The following is a 16791-nucleotide window of genomic DNA, read 5'->3' as shown; positions in this document are numbered from 1 at the left end:
CCTGCCCCTTGCCCGCCTGTCCACACGCCATCCATGTAACGCTATGTCAATCCATCCTCCCCATTGCCCTGCATTCAATGTACGCCCACCTGCCCATTCCTGATTATTCCTTTTGCCCTATTGATATTTCCTGGCTGCCAGTGTGCTCTGCTAATGCCCAGTGTGTTCAGTTCAGAGCTATTCAAACATTGTCTATAGGTCTGCTGAGTGCCTCGATGCATAATGTAACCATTTCTGCTCCACCTTTGGGGCAGGGTGGTGGTGGTGGTCTTTTTGCAACCTACCCAACACGCAATTACCTTAAGCTCTGTCTTCCCTCTCACGTCCAGTTTATATCCTTCCTGCAGGGTCTTCAGGATGTTGACTGTACTCAGATTCACGTGAATTCGGCAAGCTGCAGCGGCAAACGCAAAAGACGTCATTGCATGTTGTGGAGGCCCCCAGGCAAAAGCATTTCATGGGTCACAATTGTATTCAGAATCACAGTCAATGACTAAAAACGCAAATACCATCTCGGACACAGATAATTAACGATATGCTTTTCACCTATTTGTTAATATTTATTCATTAGACAGCGCCTGGGCAATGGGGTACGCATCATTTCGTAGTTGTGCCAAAGGGCACCTAGAGTGTGTGTTTGGGGTATACTGTGTCCAATCAAGGTTCCTTTGACTAACTGACTTACACCAGTACATCTAATTTGTTTACTTTTGTTCAAAACAATACCCAAATGACATCACAAGGTTCCAACCCCAGGCAGATTAAGGACAACTGATTATTCACCCACCAATCAAACCGACGTTTTCCACTCCATTTAGTCGAGGAAATTACACAGTTTGTTCGATTTAAAGTGCTGCAGTACACATATTAAAGTCAGGGGAAAATCACACTCTTATCTAGCCCAACGGGGGCGCAAGACTTCCAATGGGTGTCTACATTGTCAAGTCCAAACGCCGTTCAAACCTTGTCTAAGAAAAGCAAAAACATTGGGTTTACAAATAAACTACATGCAAGAAAGCGAAGGGGGATCCCCAGCCTACCCGGCCCATAGAATTATATTACCTAAACTTGCCACTCGACAAGCCAATCACAGACTCATCAAAAACACAGAAGAAGTCCAATTATGAGGCTGGTTCATGGAATTATTTGCGCGAAAAATGCAGATTTGCGCGCCTTTCTGCACGAAAATCCCCATACCTCAAACAGGGATTTTCGGGCAGAAAGGCGCACAAATTTGCGTTTTTCATGCAAATAATTCCATGAATCAGGCAGTAAATACTTTTTTATTGGCAAACCCATATCCTATTATGACTTTTTTCAATATGCCCCAACTCTTAAACGGTATATATGCCGCAATCCATCACCTATATGGCTAGTCATAATGTTGCCACATTCTTGGGGTTCTTACACTGACTTATACTAGCCCTCTCCCCTCTTATGGCTCTGCGCCCCACAGAATACGGCTGAGTGCCACGATAAAAATTCAATCCAGCTGTGACACATCACACCTCAACACTCTTCACACTCAGTAATGTCACTTCCCTGGTCACATCTGCCCATTATTCAGCAGTTGCTTTAATTACAAATTACTATTTGCATGAAAAGTGATGCTCCTGCTCTTTTCTCATGTCTGTACAGACTGCAGTCTACAGAAGGGCCATGCAGCTCACAAAGCTTGAAATCCATAACAAAAGGCAGGAGGCGCTATACAAGTATAAAATAACATAACATAACATAACATAATACTGATCACAAATGATGGCACATAAAGGATGGGATTAAAAGATTTCACTTACGCAAGCCCGAAGATTCCATGCGCGAGGCGGTATTCACGGTGTCCCCAAAGAGGCAATATCGAGGCATTGTGAGCCCCACTACTCCAGCTACACAGGGTCCTGTGTACCAGTGAAGAAAAGTGAGAGTGAGAAGAAGAAGGAGGAGAAGGCAGCTTCTGAACTGTTCTTTGTGACAATGAGGGTGTCACCCTCACAGCCATGACATCTCCTCCAAGGCAGCTAACTGCTTGCATGTAGATAGTTTAGGAGTCCCTCTTCCAAATGATGCATTTCTATATACTAAAAATGGGTAACTGGCTTGAACATATTCTATCACCCTCCAATGGATGTTACGAGCATGAAAAGGAGGAACAAGGAACAGGATGGTGTGGTAGACAAGAAATGGGGGAGCAGGTGAGAAAACGATACAAGGAAGAGGATAGCTCGCAGGGTGTTAGAGGAAAGCTCTCGCCAGATTCACATAGTCAGAAACATTAGAAGGAGACATTACTATAAAACTCAAATAGACTATTAATGGATCTGCTGTAGAAGGTGATCCTGATTGTACCTACCTTGGTGGGATCATTCTTCATGCATTGCTGTGGAGAGAGCTCCTAGAGTCTGTGGGGTCTACTATCACATAGAATCCTGCTTCGCTTAGGTTATTCACGATATAAGTTGCTGTGCGTATACTTTGAATCCCTTCATTGACTTTTATAACTTGAAAGTGGTGGCAATTATGTTATATGTGCAGAAATCTGGGGATCGACTACGGATAAGGTAATGTGTAAATTTACAATTACTATTTGCCCACAAAGTTTACCAGTGGATTATATTTGAGCTGAATTTGGGGTTGCTGCAATACAATTTCAGCTGACTAAGCAGAGATTTAGTTATGAACATAAGGTACAGATGGCTAATGCACATACCCCATTGCATTGCAGGTGATGTCCAATGCGCTATTTACTCTCATGTACAACTGAGTATCGTCTGTGTATTGGTGGATGGCTATATTGGGATTGTTGAGGAGAGTGCCCAAAGGCTCCATGTAAAGGTTAAAAAGGGTTGGTGACATGATGGAGCCTTGTGGGTCTCCCCAGGAGACCTGGAGGCAGTTAGAATGCACAGAGTTCATTTGGACAGCCTAGTGTCTGCCTGAGAGGGAGGAGGTAAACCAATTCAGGCCAGTGGCAGAGAATCCCATACTGATGATAAGGAGGGAGAGAAGGTTGCCGTGGTCGACGGTGTCGAATACAGCCGACAGGTCAAGGAGGACAAGGAGGCATGCATTTCCCTTATCCATGATTTGAAGAGTATCATCCACCACCTGGATGGTGGCTGTCTCAATGGTATGCCTTGGGCAGAACCCTGACTAATAGTCATTTAGGAGGTGGAGCTGTTCGATTCTGGCGAGGAGTTGTGTAGCAAACTACTTTGCCTAAGATTTTGCCAATAAACTGAAGTTTCGTAATGGGCCTGGAGTTTGCCAGGTTATCTGGATATCGTTTTTCTTTTTTCAAAAGAGGTCATATGAGACCAGTCTTAAGCGTGTCCTGGAATGACCCTTCTGTGAGGGTGGCATTGATGATGCTGAGGAGTGCATTGAGTGCCGGTCCGTCAATTGCTGAACAATGGAGTCTGGAATTATATTATCAGAGTAAGAAGTAGGTGTGAGGGAGGCAATCATGTTTAGGAGATCTGGGGGGAAGAGAGGACAGAATTCGATCCAGAGGGGCAGTGTGCATGCTGGGGTGCAGGGGATGCTAATGCTGTGAGAGGTTGATTCTCTGGCCTCTCAGATTTTGTCAATTCTTTCAATAAAAAATGTCTTGATTCTGTCACATTTGGTCCCGGTGAGTGTTTGATACAAGTCTTTGCTCCTGCCTGCCGCAATGGTGGCGGTGGTGTAGTAAGTAGCTTTGGCCTCAGTAATCAGAATTCTACGGTTTGCTTGCAGAGATTTGAGGTTGGTGAGGTCTCCCTGAGTTATGGTTTTGCGCCACCGTTTCTCCAGGGCTCTGATTCTCCATATGAAAATGAAGTCAGGCTACCTCATAAGTCACATTCTAAAGTGAGATGCACACTTTCCAACGCAACCTCAGAAACATAGAGCATTTCTTTTATGCAATGCATTCCTTTTTCCAGTTTTTTGCACCCCCTCAACTGTTCACACGTTATCATCTACGTGTCCCTCTGCCTCTTCCAAAGTCTGTCTGATTAGTGGTAGTCCAGCCCATGGAGATAGTGAGCAAAAGCAGAAATAGGAATGGAACGTGGAATGACAGGGCTTCAGCTCACAGATGATAATTGGGATAGAGTATGTAGTCTAGCATATATGAGCAAATTGGATCTGCGATTGGGGTTCATCCAACAAAGGACTATATTCAGGAACAGGTAGACACCTAGTAGCATGTACTGGCTTCTCCTCCTGGAATCTGATTTGTGGAGGCTTTGCGGCAGAGAAGGCATGGCATGGAGGCTTCCCGTTATGCATCAGGACTCTTTATTTACTCCACAACAGTAAGGGAACCAACTGAAAACTAGAACACTCATCATCCTTTGCCTCGGTCCAATCATATAAGAATGCAGTATCTTCTATGTCTGCCCTCTTTTCTTTTTTTTTTTTTTTTTTAATTTTAATAATTTTTTATTAAGGTATGTAGAATACATTTGTAACGTCATAATATCCTCTTATCTTACTTCTCTGTCAGCAGGGCGAACAAGCTAAGTATCCCTTCTTTTAACTCCTACCTGGGTTCACGCGGGATGCTGCAAGGCACACATAGTGCATCTAGCCTCCTCGGAGCGGGGTAGCAGCCGTAGTGCGATCTGTGCAACGCATGGTTCCAGGGGGCAGTTGATTGCAGTCTCTGACATCCACGAGGGTCGGGAGGAGTGCAGGTGCCGAGCGAGGGGGCTGAACACAAGCAGAAGGACCAAGCTGCAGAGTGTTGAGTGCAAGCCCCCTTGACTCCCTGACATTCTGTATGTAGTTAAAGCATAAGTGAACACGGATGTAGCGCTATAGGTATAGAACGGCAGGGCCTATTTTGTATCAATTGTAGCTTCCTGGCACCTCTGTCTGTATTTTGTTTGACAGGCCTGGCCCAGGCGATTTTGGATGGGGATCCACCTATGGAGTAGATTATGACTGAAGATGAAGGGGAGGAACAGCACTCAGAAAACATTTCTTGTCCTTTGTCAAGGATTAATTCTCCCAGGCTGTAGACAAAGCATTAGGTCAAAAATGTCTGCCTCTCACAAGCCATAGATGCTTCAGTCTCACAAGCCTTGTATATTCATCTTAGATAATGATAGGCAATGGGCAGGTACAGGCGATGAGGAGTCTGGGTCTGAGTCTCGTGCCCCTACAAAAACACCCGAAACTGCAGATCCAATGTGGTGGTTTTCCTATGCCTAGCAACCGCAGGGCAGGGATGCTGCTAGGATTCTCCATGATTGATTTGCTCCAAGCAATCACCACCCGAAACAGCAGATCCAATGTGGTGGTTTTCCTATGCCTGGCAACCGCAGGGCAGGGATGCTGCTAGGATTCTCCATGATTGATTTGCTCCAAGCAATCACCACCCGAAACAGCAGATCCAATGTGGTGGTTTTCCTATGCCTGGCAACCGCAGGGCAGGGATGCTGCTAGGATTCTCCATGATTGATTTGCTCCAAGCAATCACCACCCGAAACAGCAGATCCAATGTGGTGGTTTTCCTATGCCTGGCAACCGCAGGGCAGGGATGCTGCTAGGATTCTCCATGATTGATTTGCTCCAAGCAATCACAGGACCCTCTGGCCTGGAGAAGTTCCAAATAGAGCCAACAGTGAGGCTCGAGCCCCATCGCCAGGGGACCTAGGTTCAGGTACCCCAATACCTTTACTAGCAGACCTACTGGGTCAGCCGGGAGCCCAGGATTCGGATGAGGATCAACAAGACCTCCGTTAAGGACACAGGACTATATGGGGAATCCTATATTCCGTTTCGAGCAATTATCTCAGCCCTACTCTCGGGGATGGGTACCCTTGCAGATAGCGAGTGAATACAATGGCAGGTTCCTGCATCATAAATGAGACACCTCAGCCAGGACTAGGATGAAGGCAGAGGGCGCCCATCCAAGAATTCCTGAATTTAGCAAAAGTGGGCAAGGGCTAAGGGGTTCTAAATCAGGGGGAGATGAGCAATTGGGCCCAATTTCTTCTAGACAACGCTAATGCATCATTGTCCCAGGAGCGCAGGAAGGGGATTCTCCTGAACATCAGCCCAAAAATGGGATGCATGGCGGAGGCAAGAGGCTTAAAAACATCAGGGCTGTGCCTGTTTTTGGGATGATTTTGTGAAAGACCTGGGGAAGTTTGTTAACATGTTTGTCTCTCTAGAAAAGGCTCAGATGTCATTAAAAACAATGTATTCACTGCGGGTCTCTCCCAGGGCTGACCGTAGGGATGTCCATGTAAATATTGAATGAAGAAATGACTGCAACCATTTTTTTTTTTATTATGCGGTGGCGACCCCCATAATCCCCACCTTAACTATTACACTTGCCCCACCCCAATATTAAAAAAAAAGTCTCAACATTTCGGAAAAACAAATGCATTCATTTCTCCTTTTCATTTTTTATTGCCGACCATTTCTGCGGATACCGACCATGGCAGAGGCCATTCAGCCGGCCGCAATGCCTGCTCCACAGGTTCCTTTCCAGTCGTACAGTCTGATGCCCAGTACCTGAGCCCGGAGCAACTGTTCATTTCCCAGAGAGCCCAGTATAACAGATGTGGCTACAGGGGCAGCGGAGGGAGAGCTGCTTTTACCAGGTTCAGATGGCCTTTACAGGGGGGATAGACCTGTGGGTGGATAATTGAGGTGTTTCATAGAAAACTGGCTGCATGCATCACAAGACCGAAAGACGTTATGGATGGTAGGGGATTTTCACCTCACGTTTGTGGACACACCTGCTCAGAGGAGGCCCAGGAGGGTGATGTTCTTCTCCAGAGAACATCATGGTCTGATAGATCAAGAGATCAGGATTCTTCTGGAGAAGGAAGCTATGCAGAGGACCAGAGTTCATCCTCAGGGGTTTCTCAGCAATGTGTTTCTGGTCAGGCAAAAGAACAAGGGCTTCAGGTCAGTGATCAATTTCAGGCAGTGCAACATCCATTATGTATCAGTATTTCAAGATGTAAACTTTGGCCAACCTCAAAGACATTTTGAGAGCGGGAGAGTGGTTTGTTCGGCTGGATGTCAAGGCGGAAACACGCGGGACGCCAGACTTGGCAGGGCTGACAATAACAAAGCACCCACTGAATCGACATGTGGACAATAGTGATGCCAAGCAAATAAGCATTGCAATCTTGTGGAAACAGCACAGAAGCTCGGGAAATACCCATAAAATGGCCCTTAATTTATAAAGGAAAATGGATTACGTGAAAATAGTGACTCGATGAGGATAATCGTTAATGACTAGCTGTAGAGCCCTGATACTCTCCCTCACTTGGGTCGAAACACGTGTCGGCTTTCAGGCAATGTTAGTGATGATGCAGCAATGCTTGTAAATTCTGAAAAGTACCAATGTCATAGAGGCTCTCAAGCAATGACTCTTAGACAAAGTGAATGATGAATAATATTTCAAAGTCATCTGGCAACGTCAATGTTCTTTCTCTCTGTGATAGTAACAATGATGTTGAGTATTATTATTATTGTAGAATAAACGTAGCTTTCGACAGTCATTTGATGTTTGATCTGCTCTATTAACGAGGCTAGCAACTAAATTAAACAATCAGTAACATACTGACGAATATTGGACATGCGCATGGAAACTGGGGTGCAGTGTTTCCTTATGGATCTCAAGGAAGCCTACCTTACAGTTCCAGTCTTCCAACCACACAGACTGTTCTTACAGTTTCAGTTGCCATCAGTTCCCAGTTTGTCCTTTTAGGCTGTAGTCAGCCCCCTGGTGAAACTAGAGGCAGAGTTCCTCAGAGCCAAGGGTGTGCACATGTTGATCTGTTCATCAGTCTAGACAACGTTTTGCTCATGCGTGAGTCCATTCAGATACTATAAGCACACACTAGGTTGGCAATGCACCTCTTGAGGGCACTGGGATTTGTCATCAATTACTAGACATCGGGGCAGGCTCAGGAAATATTGTTCCTGGATTCCTGATAAATTCCAGGTCAGCATCCCTGAAGCTTCCCTCAAACAGACTGAAGGTCATCGGAGAGCTCTTTGGAGAACACTTGAGTTGCCCAGTAGGTCAGTCAGGCACTTGGGAAGGCTTATCGGCTTCATTTCATTGTCGTTCAGGCAGTGTTTCCCAGTACGTTGCAGCACTTTGCACTGCAGGGATTGAAAATTGAGGTCCTGGCATCAGGAGTATGGTCTTCTGTTTCGGGCCCCATTCCACATTCCTCCATTTCAAGGGGCGAGCTGCCTTTCTAGGATAGACACCTCAATGCCTGGAACGGCGGAGATATCTTTGCTACTTCCCTCAGTCTACAGTTAGAATCAGACGCATGTCGAAGGTGGTGGGATGCCAGGCGTGGAACAATCTTGATTCGGGGGGGAGGGGACGATGGTCACCCAAGGAGTTTTCTTAGCACATAAACTGTGTGGAGATGGATGCGGTTTTGTTTGCGACAAAATGTTTCACAGACAGGTTCTCTCATTGCATGGTGCATCTTCTCATGCGCAATGCGCCAACAGTCTGCATAGATCAACAAGCTGTGGGCAACTTGATCTCGGTTCCTGGCAGACACGGCAAAGATATTCTGGGAGTTCTGCATTCAATTTTGTATCAAAGTACGAATGGATTACCTGCCGGGGTCACTCAATCTGGTGGCCGATTGGTGCTCCTGGCATTGGCAGGAAAGTAGCAATTGGATGTTGCAGTAACCCGTGTTTCTGCAGTTAGAAAGGGTGCAAGGCCCTTTTCAGACAGAGCTACTTGCCTCATGGCTAAACACGCAAATGAAGACGTTTTTCAGTTGGAGACCTGATCCGTTTGCAGTGGCAACTGATGAATTGTTTCAAAACTGGGGTGAGGGTCATCACTACGTGTTCCCTCAATTTGCACTGATAGCTCCAATATTTCTGCATGCCCGTCTGCAGGGAACGTCCCTGGTTATCATAAGTCTGCTGAGGAGGAGTCAGGAATGGATCCATTGGTCCTGTAGATGGCGGTGGCACCTCCCAAATTGCTGCCAGTGTTTCCCCAGCTACTATTGGACCCTCTTCAAAATCCACACCCCTTGGTACTGGTGGGAACCCCACAGTTAGTGGCTTAATTGGTCACATGAGCAGATGGTCTCCGAAGGGAATTTCACAGGCAGCTGCAGTTCTCTTCCAGTGCTCTTGGGGTACCAAGACTAGGAGGTTTTGTGTGGCCGCCTTGAAATAATAGATTTGCTGGTGCACACCGTAGAACTTGGATGCCGTTCATGCTGTTCATGGTGGATTGCTTCATGTTTCAGGCTTTGCCGATCAATGCTGCTACAGGCATTATTGGCTGTGGATTGATTTGGCATTGCTATAGTTCCTTCCTCAATTGCATTGATCTAATGAAATGGGCATTGCAGAGAAGGGACTGAATTCTTATATGATTGAACCAGGAAAGGGAGGAAAAAAGGCAAAGGATGATGGGTATTGTAGTTTTCAGTTGCTTTCCTTACTGCGGTGGAACAAATAAAGAGTTATGATGCCTAATACTCGCCATTAATAGAATCCCGACTCTCCATCATAAACTAGGACCAATCAACATTTTACAACGAGTTACAAATTGATCCTTTTGACTTTCAGATTTGCACAATTCCTCCTTTGGTCCAAGCCTTCCTTCTCATCTTTCCAGCATTGTAGCGACCATAAGCAGGTATTTAGCACCATAAAAATTCCCCAAATAAAATACAAATAAAATAATTGTATTAACAACACCTAACAGACATTAGGTGTTGCTGGTTAGCCAATAGAAACAAACTTGCTGTTGGAAGATGCTGTATTGATACATTGACCCGGATGCTGAACATGCCGAAAAGGACCCTTCACGCTTTGTGCATCTCCAAAAATCAAAAGGGAAAATGGGTGAATCCCGCTCAGTCACCCTTCGGACTTCAGACAGACAGTGAATTCGAGTCAATAACCTTTCAAGAATACCCGGTGCGCCTGGAGGGGTTGGATGTATGACTGCGGGAAAGCTAGTGAAAGCATGATGGAAGGAAAATGTCTGCCTTGACTCCCCTTTGAAAGTAGTGGACAGGAAGTGGGGGAAGCATGAACTAATGGATGCAGGGGATGTTTGCTAAGGTCTCTGGACTGCACCTGGTCTGCCTAGGCAAGAGTCTCAGGCAGACCGTTTTTGTAGATAGTGTACCCAATACAAAATTGAAAATGTTTTTTCGCATGATGAGATATGAACAGAAAAATTGTATAAATATTACTCAACTGAAACCAAATTGTAAAATAAGGAACAAGAATAATATCTGTATTCTCTTTTAAATTCATGTTACAAATTTTCTATACATTTTTCATTTGTATATGTTAATTCTATTTCCTGAAAGATTTGGTTAAACGTCAAGATAATAAAGAAAAACATTTGGGCCTTTCAGCTCCCTTTTTCTCTCCTCTTTCTTGCCCATTCATGCTTTATTCTCCCAGGGCACTGTCCCCTGGCTTTATGTAATTTAATGTTCCAGTCGCTATCAATGATTTAGTTTGTGAATAATAGTATATAAAAATGAAAATGTATAATTTGAACCTTTTTTGTAACCTCGTAAGAAATATTTGACATGGTTGGTCACATGGTTTGTTATTTGTGCCAATTTTGTTGTCAGGTCTGATACATAAAGCGGATACAGAAAGGTTAGGATACCCATTCAAACAGAATCAAATCTGACTTAGAACAATCTCAACAAAACCCAATGGTGGAACTTTTTGATGTTATATAGGCAAGAGTCAAGAACTCGTCCTAAGGTTCCCTCAGAAGCCTTTAGGCATGGGACCTCTGGGTTAGATAAACTGGCACAGGAACTATGGTTTGGTAACTAAAATACAAGAGGAACATAACTGGCTCTAAACTCTGAAAAGGATGGAGATGAAATAGAACAATTGAAAATAATTTAATGCAGGAGGACCTAATGTCCTAGTACAAGTTCAGTTCCCTATTCTGCAAGTGACAGTTCCAGGAATATAGCTCCTCACAGTAAACGGGTCATTCATAGCACCCTCGCTTGGCTACTTTGTCATGTGCTCCTTGGCTCATAGGTCATTCCCTGGGCTCTTGATATGTAGAGTCAACACACACTTACCAGGTTTTGCGATACTCCTTCACCAACCGTGGACCTCCCATCTCATCCACCGGAAGCTCCATTCTTTCATTTCTGGAATGCTTGCATTTAACTCTGTTTTTTCAAGCAATGTTGTATTTGCACATTATAAAGTTCTATGTGGAGCAGCCAGTGGGCAAGAAGTAGATGGTGGCATGGATCAACATTAGCCTTCAGGCTCATCTTTAGGAGAATACTATGTTGCCTGCATGAGGGCAACACATTTTGGGGAGTATAGAACACACTCAGCTCTTTTTTCTAGTGGTGCAGGACCTCTCACAGAGAAATATGAATGATTAGCCTTCATCTTTAAGAAGACATGATACTCTTGAAAGGAGTCAACCACTGCAATTGAAACAGAATCTCAGTGACGGACAGACCGAAAGGGATCTCTGTAGATTACCCGGTGGGTCTCTACACGATGGGCCCCTTTTATGTGGGTTCCCAGCTTTGCTGCTTCTCTTGCATTCTCTCTATCCTCCCACCCATTTGCTCCCATCTCTCCCCTCCCCCACCTCACCTTAAAAACAAAGAATTGTTATAAAGCTTCTGTTTAACTATATTTATCCTTACAAATGTGTTATAAAATTCACTATTTGGACCATTCTTTCTGAATTTTCTTGGTAGAGAATCCCCCCCCCCAAAGAAAACTCTACTTAGAGGGGCTGTCTAGCTCGCTACACTCACGTACGCTGCGTAATATAGGGCCACTTTATGAAACATTTCCAAGGCCACTTTTAGTTCCCAGTCCACTCCCAGAGAATCTGACCGGCCACAGACTCTGGTGGGATTTGGCATGTCTCGGAAGCAGGGACGTCATTTAGGGGTAGCCACTGGTCTTAACTGCAACCTCTGAGGTCCCCTTTGCTACTGCTGTGGACTCCCTTCCTACCCCTGGAAAAAAAGAGTTTTTTTTTCTTTTTTTTTTTTTTAGTGCAAGCTCCTGGGGTGTGGCCAGCGCCATGTGGCTCTTTGCTTCTGGTGTGGCTGGCTTTCTTGTTCAGGCCTCTTAAAAAACACAACAAAAGAACAGGGGTTCCACAAGTCTAACACTTTCAGCATTGACCCTAAATAAGAAAGAATAGGAATACCAAATAATGTGTCGTCTTTCTGGAATAATTGCTAGACTCATTAAAGGTTTATTTCAGGCACACTTAAGGGGGTGAGTCACTCATTTAGTCTGTTCTTAAACACCTCAAATCAGCCTTTCATCCTTCTGAGGTCGATAAATGAGTACCAACACAGTGTTGGGTGATATTGGATGTATATTTTTTCTATATAAAGTGCTTAAGCGTAAGTGCTATATAATAACACATCATTATCATTAGGCCATGGACGTCTGCTTGCATTCACATTCATTTGGTAATATGGGCCTATGCACTCTGATCTTAACAATACATATGGCGATCCATTGTTGAATGAAATGAACATCACATTATAGTGATATCGTAACCATATTTTTCGTAGTGTACTTAAGAACAATGATATGTGATGCCACTTCCAGTTTTGTCAAAGGGTGAAAGGTTGTGTGCCATCACTTCCGGCAATATCACTTCGGGGGGTGGGGGGGCAAATGACATCACTTCCTGTGATGTCATCAGATGTCAAGGGTAGTGTGATGTCACTTCTGCTACTCCTGGCATTTTGCTGAAATGATGTCCCTGCTCGGAAGAGGAAATAATTATATTTCTGATCTCAAGGAAGGACTTTGGCAGTCAGTCACATGAAGATTAGCATTGGCAAAATCAGAGTGAGTGCTAGAGATACTGAATGGCCTAAAAGATATGAGGGGACCTCTCTACAGTGCCTTTGAAAGTTCTGAGGCCAATTGTGGCCAATTTAATCACATGTCAGGTCAGTGACATTGTGACACTGCTGTTCCCAACCCTGTTTATCTACAACCTGCGTTTCATTGGGTGAGTGCTATAGGGAGCCCTGGCTAGTTGTTTTTGTTTAAAATCAAAGCACATGCCTCGTAGCAGTGTCACATGAGGTGAGCTTTGTCTCCAAGAAAGTAAGGGCCTTCCGAAGAAAGCCTTAACAAATTGGGACCACACGGATATCAACATCACACAAAAAACACAATAGACATCAACATTAACTGATTGACTGCAAACAAACATATCGTGGACCCTCAAATTATAGTCCTACAGAACAAAATGAAGAAATGCCACTGACAAAGACCTTGAGCCACTACATGTAAGGAAAGGCGATGGTCAATACCAACCTGAGTGCAGCCCGATGCGGATCCGCACAGGGACATCAGGCATGTGCCGCATCCGAAAGGAGCCCACAGAGCTCAGTATGTCCAGGGACATGTTGGCGATTTCAGCTGCATGGCGGTTGCCATTGCGTTTGGGCAGTCCTGATGCCACCATGTAGGCATCGCCAATAGTTTCCACCTGCAGAGAAAAGGACATAATAGGACCAAAAGTTAAAAGGTTTCTGGGAGTAAAGCTTCAACATGGGGCATGGAGTTTCCAGCACCCTTAAACTCACTGCAGAGAGCTACACATCTTTAACCAATAGGATTAGGAGGCTCAGGAGATTGGTACTGTCAGGATATGGGACCTAATACCTCCAAGTCTTGGTGTATAGGGGGAAGAATGCAGGGACACCTGACCTTCTGGTTCCATGTCTGGATGGTTGAGAGAAATGATGTGGGGATACAGAACCTGCAACCTTCAAAGCCGTAAGGGTTCCTGATATTTTTATTTGGATATGGCACATTGGTGATTGGAGATGTAGGAAGGACATTGGTCCTTGAGGCTAGATAGCTCGGGAAATTTCTATAGAGATGTGGGACATTGGTCCTAGAGGCTGGATAGCTCCTGATATTTCTATAGAGATGTAGGACATTGGTCACCAAGGCTGGATGCCTCATGTAATTGCTTTAGGGATACGTGACTTTTGTCCACGGTGCTTGACGGCTCCTGATATCTTTATGAGAATGGGGGAACTTGCACCTTAAACACTTGACAGATCATGATATTTCTAGAAGGATACATGACATCGCTCTTCAAAGGCTGGATGACCCAAAGGTTTTCCAAAGGGAGACCAAGATCAAGGCTTTATTATAAATTCAGCAGTGCAGTAAAGAAGTGGCAGGAGGTACGTTTCTGCCACTTATTTTGGCTGCAATGAAATTACTGCCAATTTAACCACACTGCCGAAATTCGAGTTAGCAGTTAAAGTGGAGGATTCACCTCCAGCAAAAATCTGGAGATAAATCCTCCTCTTTGCCTTCCAAAATCAGTGGAATTACTCCATCTGAATTATCACTCACAGTAATTCTGCCATAATCACAATGGATCTTATCTACTCCAAAAAAGGGGATTTACACAGCATTGCCACCACTCGTAATCCCATGGTAAGTCAGTAGGACTGAGTGGTAGTGGCAGTAACTGATTTAGGCACTGATTTGGCGGATTTACCAACGAATAACCACCAAACTTGTAATGAAGCCATTAACATGAATGGGGCTTGAATCCAATAGAGAATCCTGCTGCTAATGCTGACCACTACAGAAGAATAGACACTACCTTAGGAATGTGCTTTCCCCTTCTGAGAGAGTTTTGTTACAAAACGAAACAGTTCCCACTCTGTATAAGACTTTGGCTTTGAATTTCCAGAGACTTGTAGTAGTGAAGCCTTTATGTGTTCTGTTCATGTAGTTCCTTATGCAAGGTTGGATATGAGATCACTGCAACTCCCGATAGCTCACTATTAGAATAAACATGTGCTCTGAATATGCAAGTCTTCAAAGAGCTGTGTTTTCTGCTCTCCTCTTTGGATTGCAATGACAACAGAATTTGCCCGACCCAGCTGGGCATGCAGCCCGTAACTTCTGGTCGATTGGTTTTGGTTTGCACAAGACAGAATTCTGCAGTTGGTGAGCAGGTGCAAGTGGATCTAGATCACCTGGCCTAAGCTCCGCCCACCTGTCAATCACTTTAAACTATTGGTGCTTTCTTGGATTGCCTCTCTTTTTCCCTACTTAAGCAGCCCTCCAGCATGTTTTCTGTTTCAGTTGGTGAGCAGGTGCAAGTGGATCTAGGTCACCTGGCATAAGCACCACCCACCTTCTTAGCTTCTTCCTTTCTGCTCTTAACTCTTAGATCAAGGGCGTATCTCACCTGGACATCCAAAGCGAAGGGCAGATGAAGAAAAGGGCAATTCCTATTTGGGCCTGTCCAGATCAGGAGGACCCAGGCGCCCGAATCCCTGCTCAGACAACAGGCAAGCATGCTCCGACATGTGTTTTCTCCCTCTGTCCCCACAGACCATCCCCGCCATCATCAGGCAACTCCAACGTCAACTTCTCTGATACTGGGGTGAGGACAGGAGCTCTGTGGCATAGTAAGTTGTGCATTTGTAAAGGTTTCACTCTCGTGCCACAGAGCGTGTGGACCCGCTCCCCCCTCCCTTTGTCCTAACTTCTTCCTTGTTTGTTCGCCCTACAACCCTCCCACCATGCTCCCATTGGTTGGTGGGCCCTTTAAATCGGTCACCCAAGGCACCCCCTGCTGTGACAGCCCCCTTGGCCAAGGACCAGAGGCTAAGGACAGCTCCAGTGGTGGCTGCCAGTGTTTGCCATGGTAGCACGTAGCCTGCAGCCGTCAACCTGCTGTGACTGAACAGGTAAGTCAAATCTGGGTATGTTGTACTCTGCTGTGCTAAAATAAAGTAGCCTTTTTTCTCCCTTCTAGTGAAAGTCAAATCTGGGTGTGTTGTATTGTGCCGTGCTCTAAAACTTAGCCTTTTCCCCTCCTAGGAAAGTCGAATGTGGGTGTGTTGGATTGTGCTGTGCTCAAAAACATAGCCTTTTTTCCACGTCTAGGAAAGTTGAATCTGGGTGTGTTGTATTGTGCTGTGCTCAAAAACTTGCCTTTTTTCACCCTTCTGAGAATGTCGAATGTGGGTGTTTTCATATTCCGGTAACTGTGGCATTATTGCTGGTTCTCTCTAGGCTCCCACCTGGACCCCTTGCCCCGCAAGGCATGTGTTTATTGTTGTGAGATACTTTACCTCCTCAAAGGGACTCTTAACTTTCTCACTTTCCCCTAGAAGATCAATGTTCAAAGAGCCCTGGGTCTCTCTAGGCTGGACTACTGCAATAGCTTCTTCCTTCCTCTACTCTCCACCCTCTGCAACTAATCCAGAACAGGACTGCATGACCTATCCTTGGCCTCAAGCCCAGGGACCGTATCTCTCCAGCCCTGAAATCTCTCCACTGGCTCCCGGTGGCTGTAAGAATCAAGTTCAAGACCCTTTCCATTGTCCATAAGGCTTTCTGGGGCCATGGCCTGCACTACATCCAACGCTCTCTTCCAAAATACTTTCCATCTCGAGCCCTTCGATCAGCTACCTCCAGCTCTCTAAGGGTTAGATGCTTCTCAAGGCAGAGAGTGAGGGAAGATCTCTCTCCTCTGCAGGTTCCTGTCTCTGGAATGGCCTCCCTGCCCCTCACAAACTCGAGTCAGAACACCCGAAGTTCAGGAAGCAGCTCAAAGATTTCCTCTTCTCCTCTGCTTTCTCTCTCTCCCTCCCCTGTTGACCTACCTGTCGGCTGTACCGACTGGTTGCTTAGCTACCCTCAGAGTCTCACTGGGTAGCAGGCTCTTTCTTAATCAGTCACACTTGCCCTGCCTCCAGGCTACCACGCACTTACGGGCTTTAACTGTAACCCTACAGT

General features: G+C 45.3%; 1 protein-coding gene across 5 annotated transcripts in view; it reads right to left on the bottom strand.

Annotated features, from left to right (window-relative positions):
* The window catches only part of LOC138567864 (retinal guanylyl cyclase 2-like), a 419705-nt gene that overhangs the window by 11258 nt on the left and 391656 nt on the right, over positions 1 to 16791 (bottom strand). For all 5 annotated transcript variants that reach the window (XM_069646359.1, XM_069646356.1, XM_069646366.1 and 2 more), the window contains 3 exons: positions 13324 to 13498; positions 1797 to 1895; positions 300 to 394 (listed from right to left, as the gene is read on the bottom strand). In XM_069646359.1, coding sequence (XP_069502460.1) covers positions 300 to 394; positions 1797 to 1895; positions 13324 to 13498 — 369 coding nt within the window. The remainder of the gene's footprint in view (positions 1 to 299; positions 395 to 1796; positions 1896 to 13323; positions 13499 to 16791) is intronic.

This window comes from Ambystoma mexicanum, chromosome 1p (assembly GCF_040938575.1).
Source record: "Ambystoma mexicanum isolate Mex_15411 chromosome 1p, UKY_AmexF1_1, whole genome shotgun sequence".
Lineage (NCBI taxonomy): Eukaryota > Metazoa > Chordata > Amphibia > Caudata > Ambystomatidae > Ambystoma > Ambystoma mexicanum.
The sequence above is the reverse complement of the archived record's forward strand: the minus strand, read 5'-3'. Positions and strand labels throughout refer to the sequence as shown.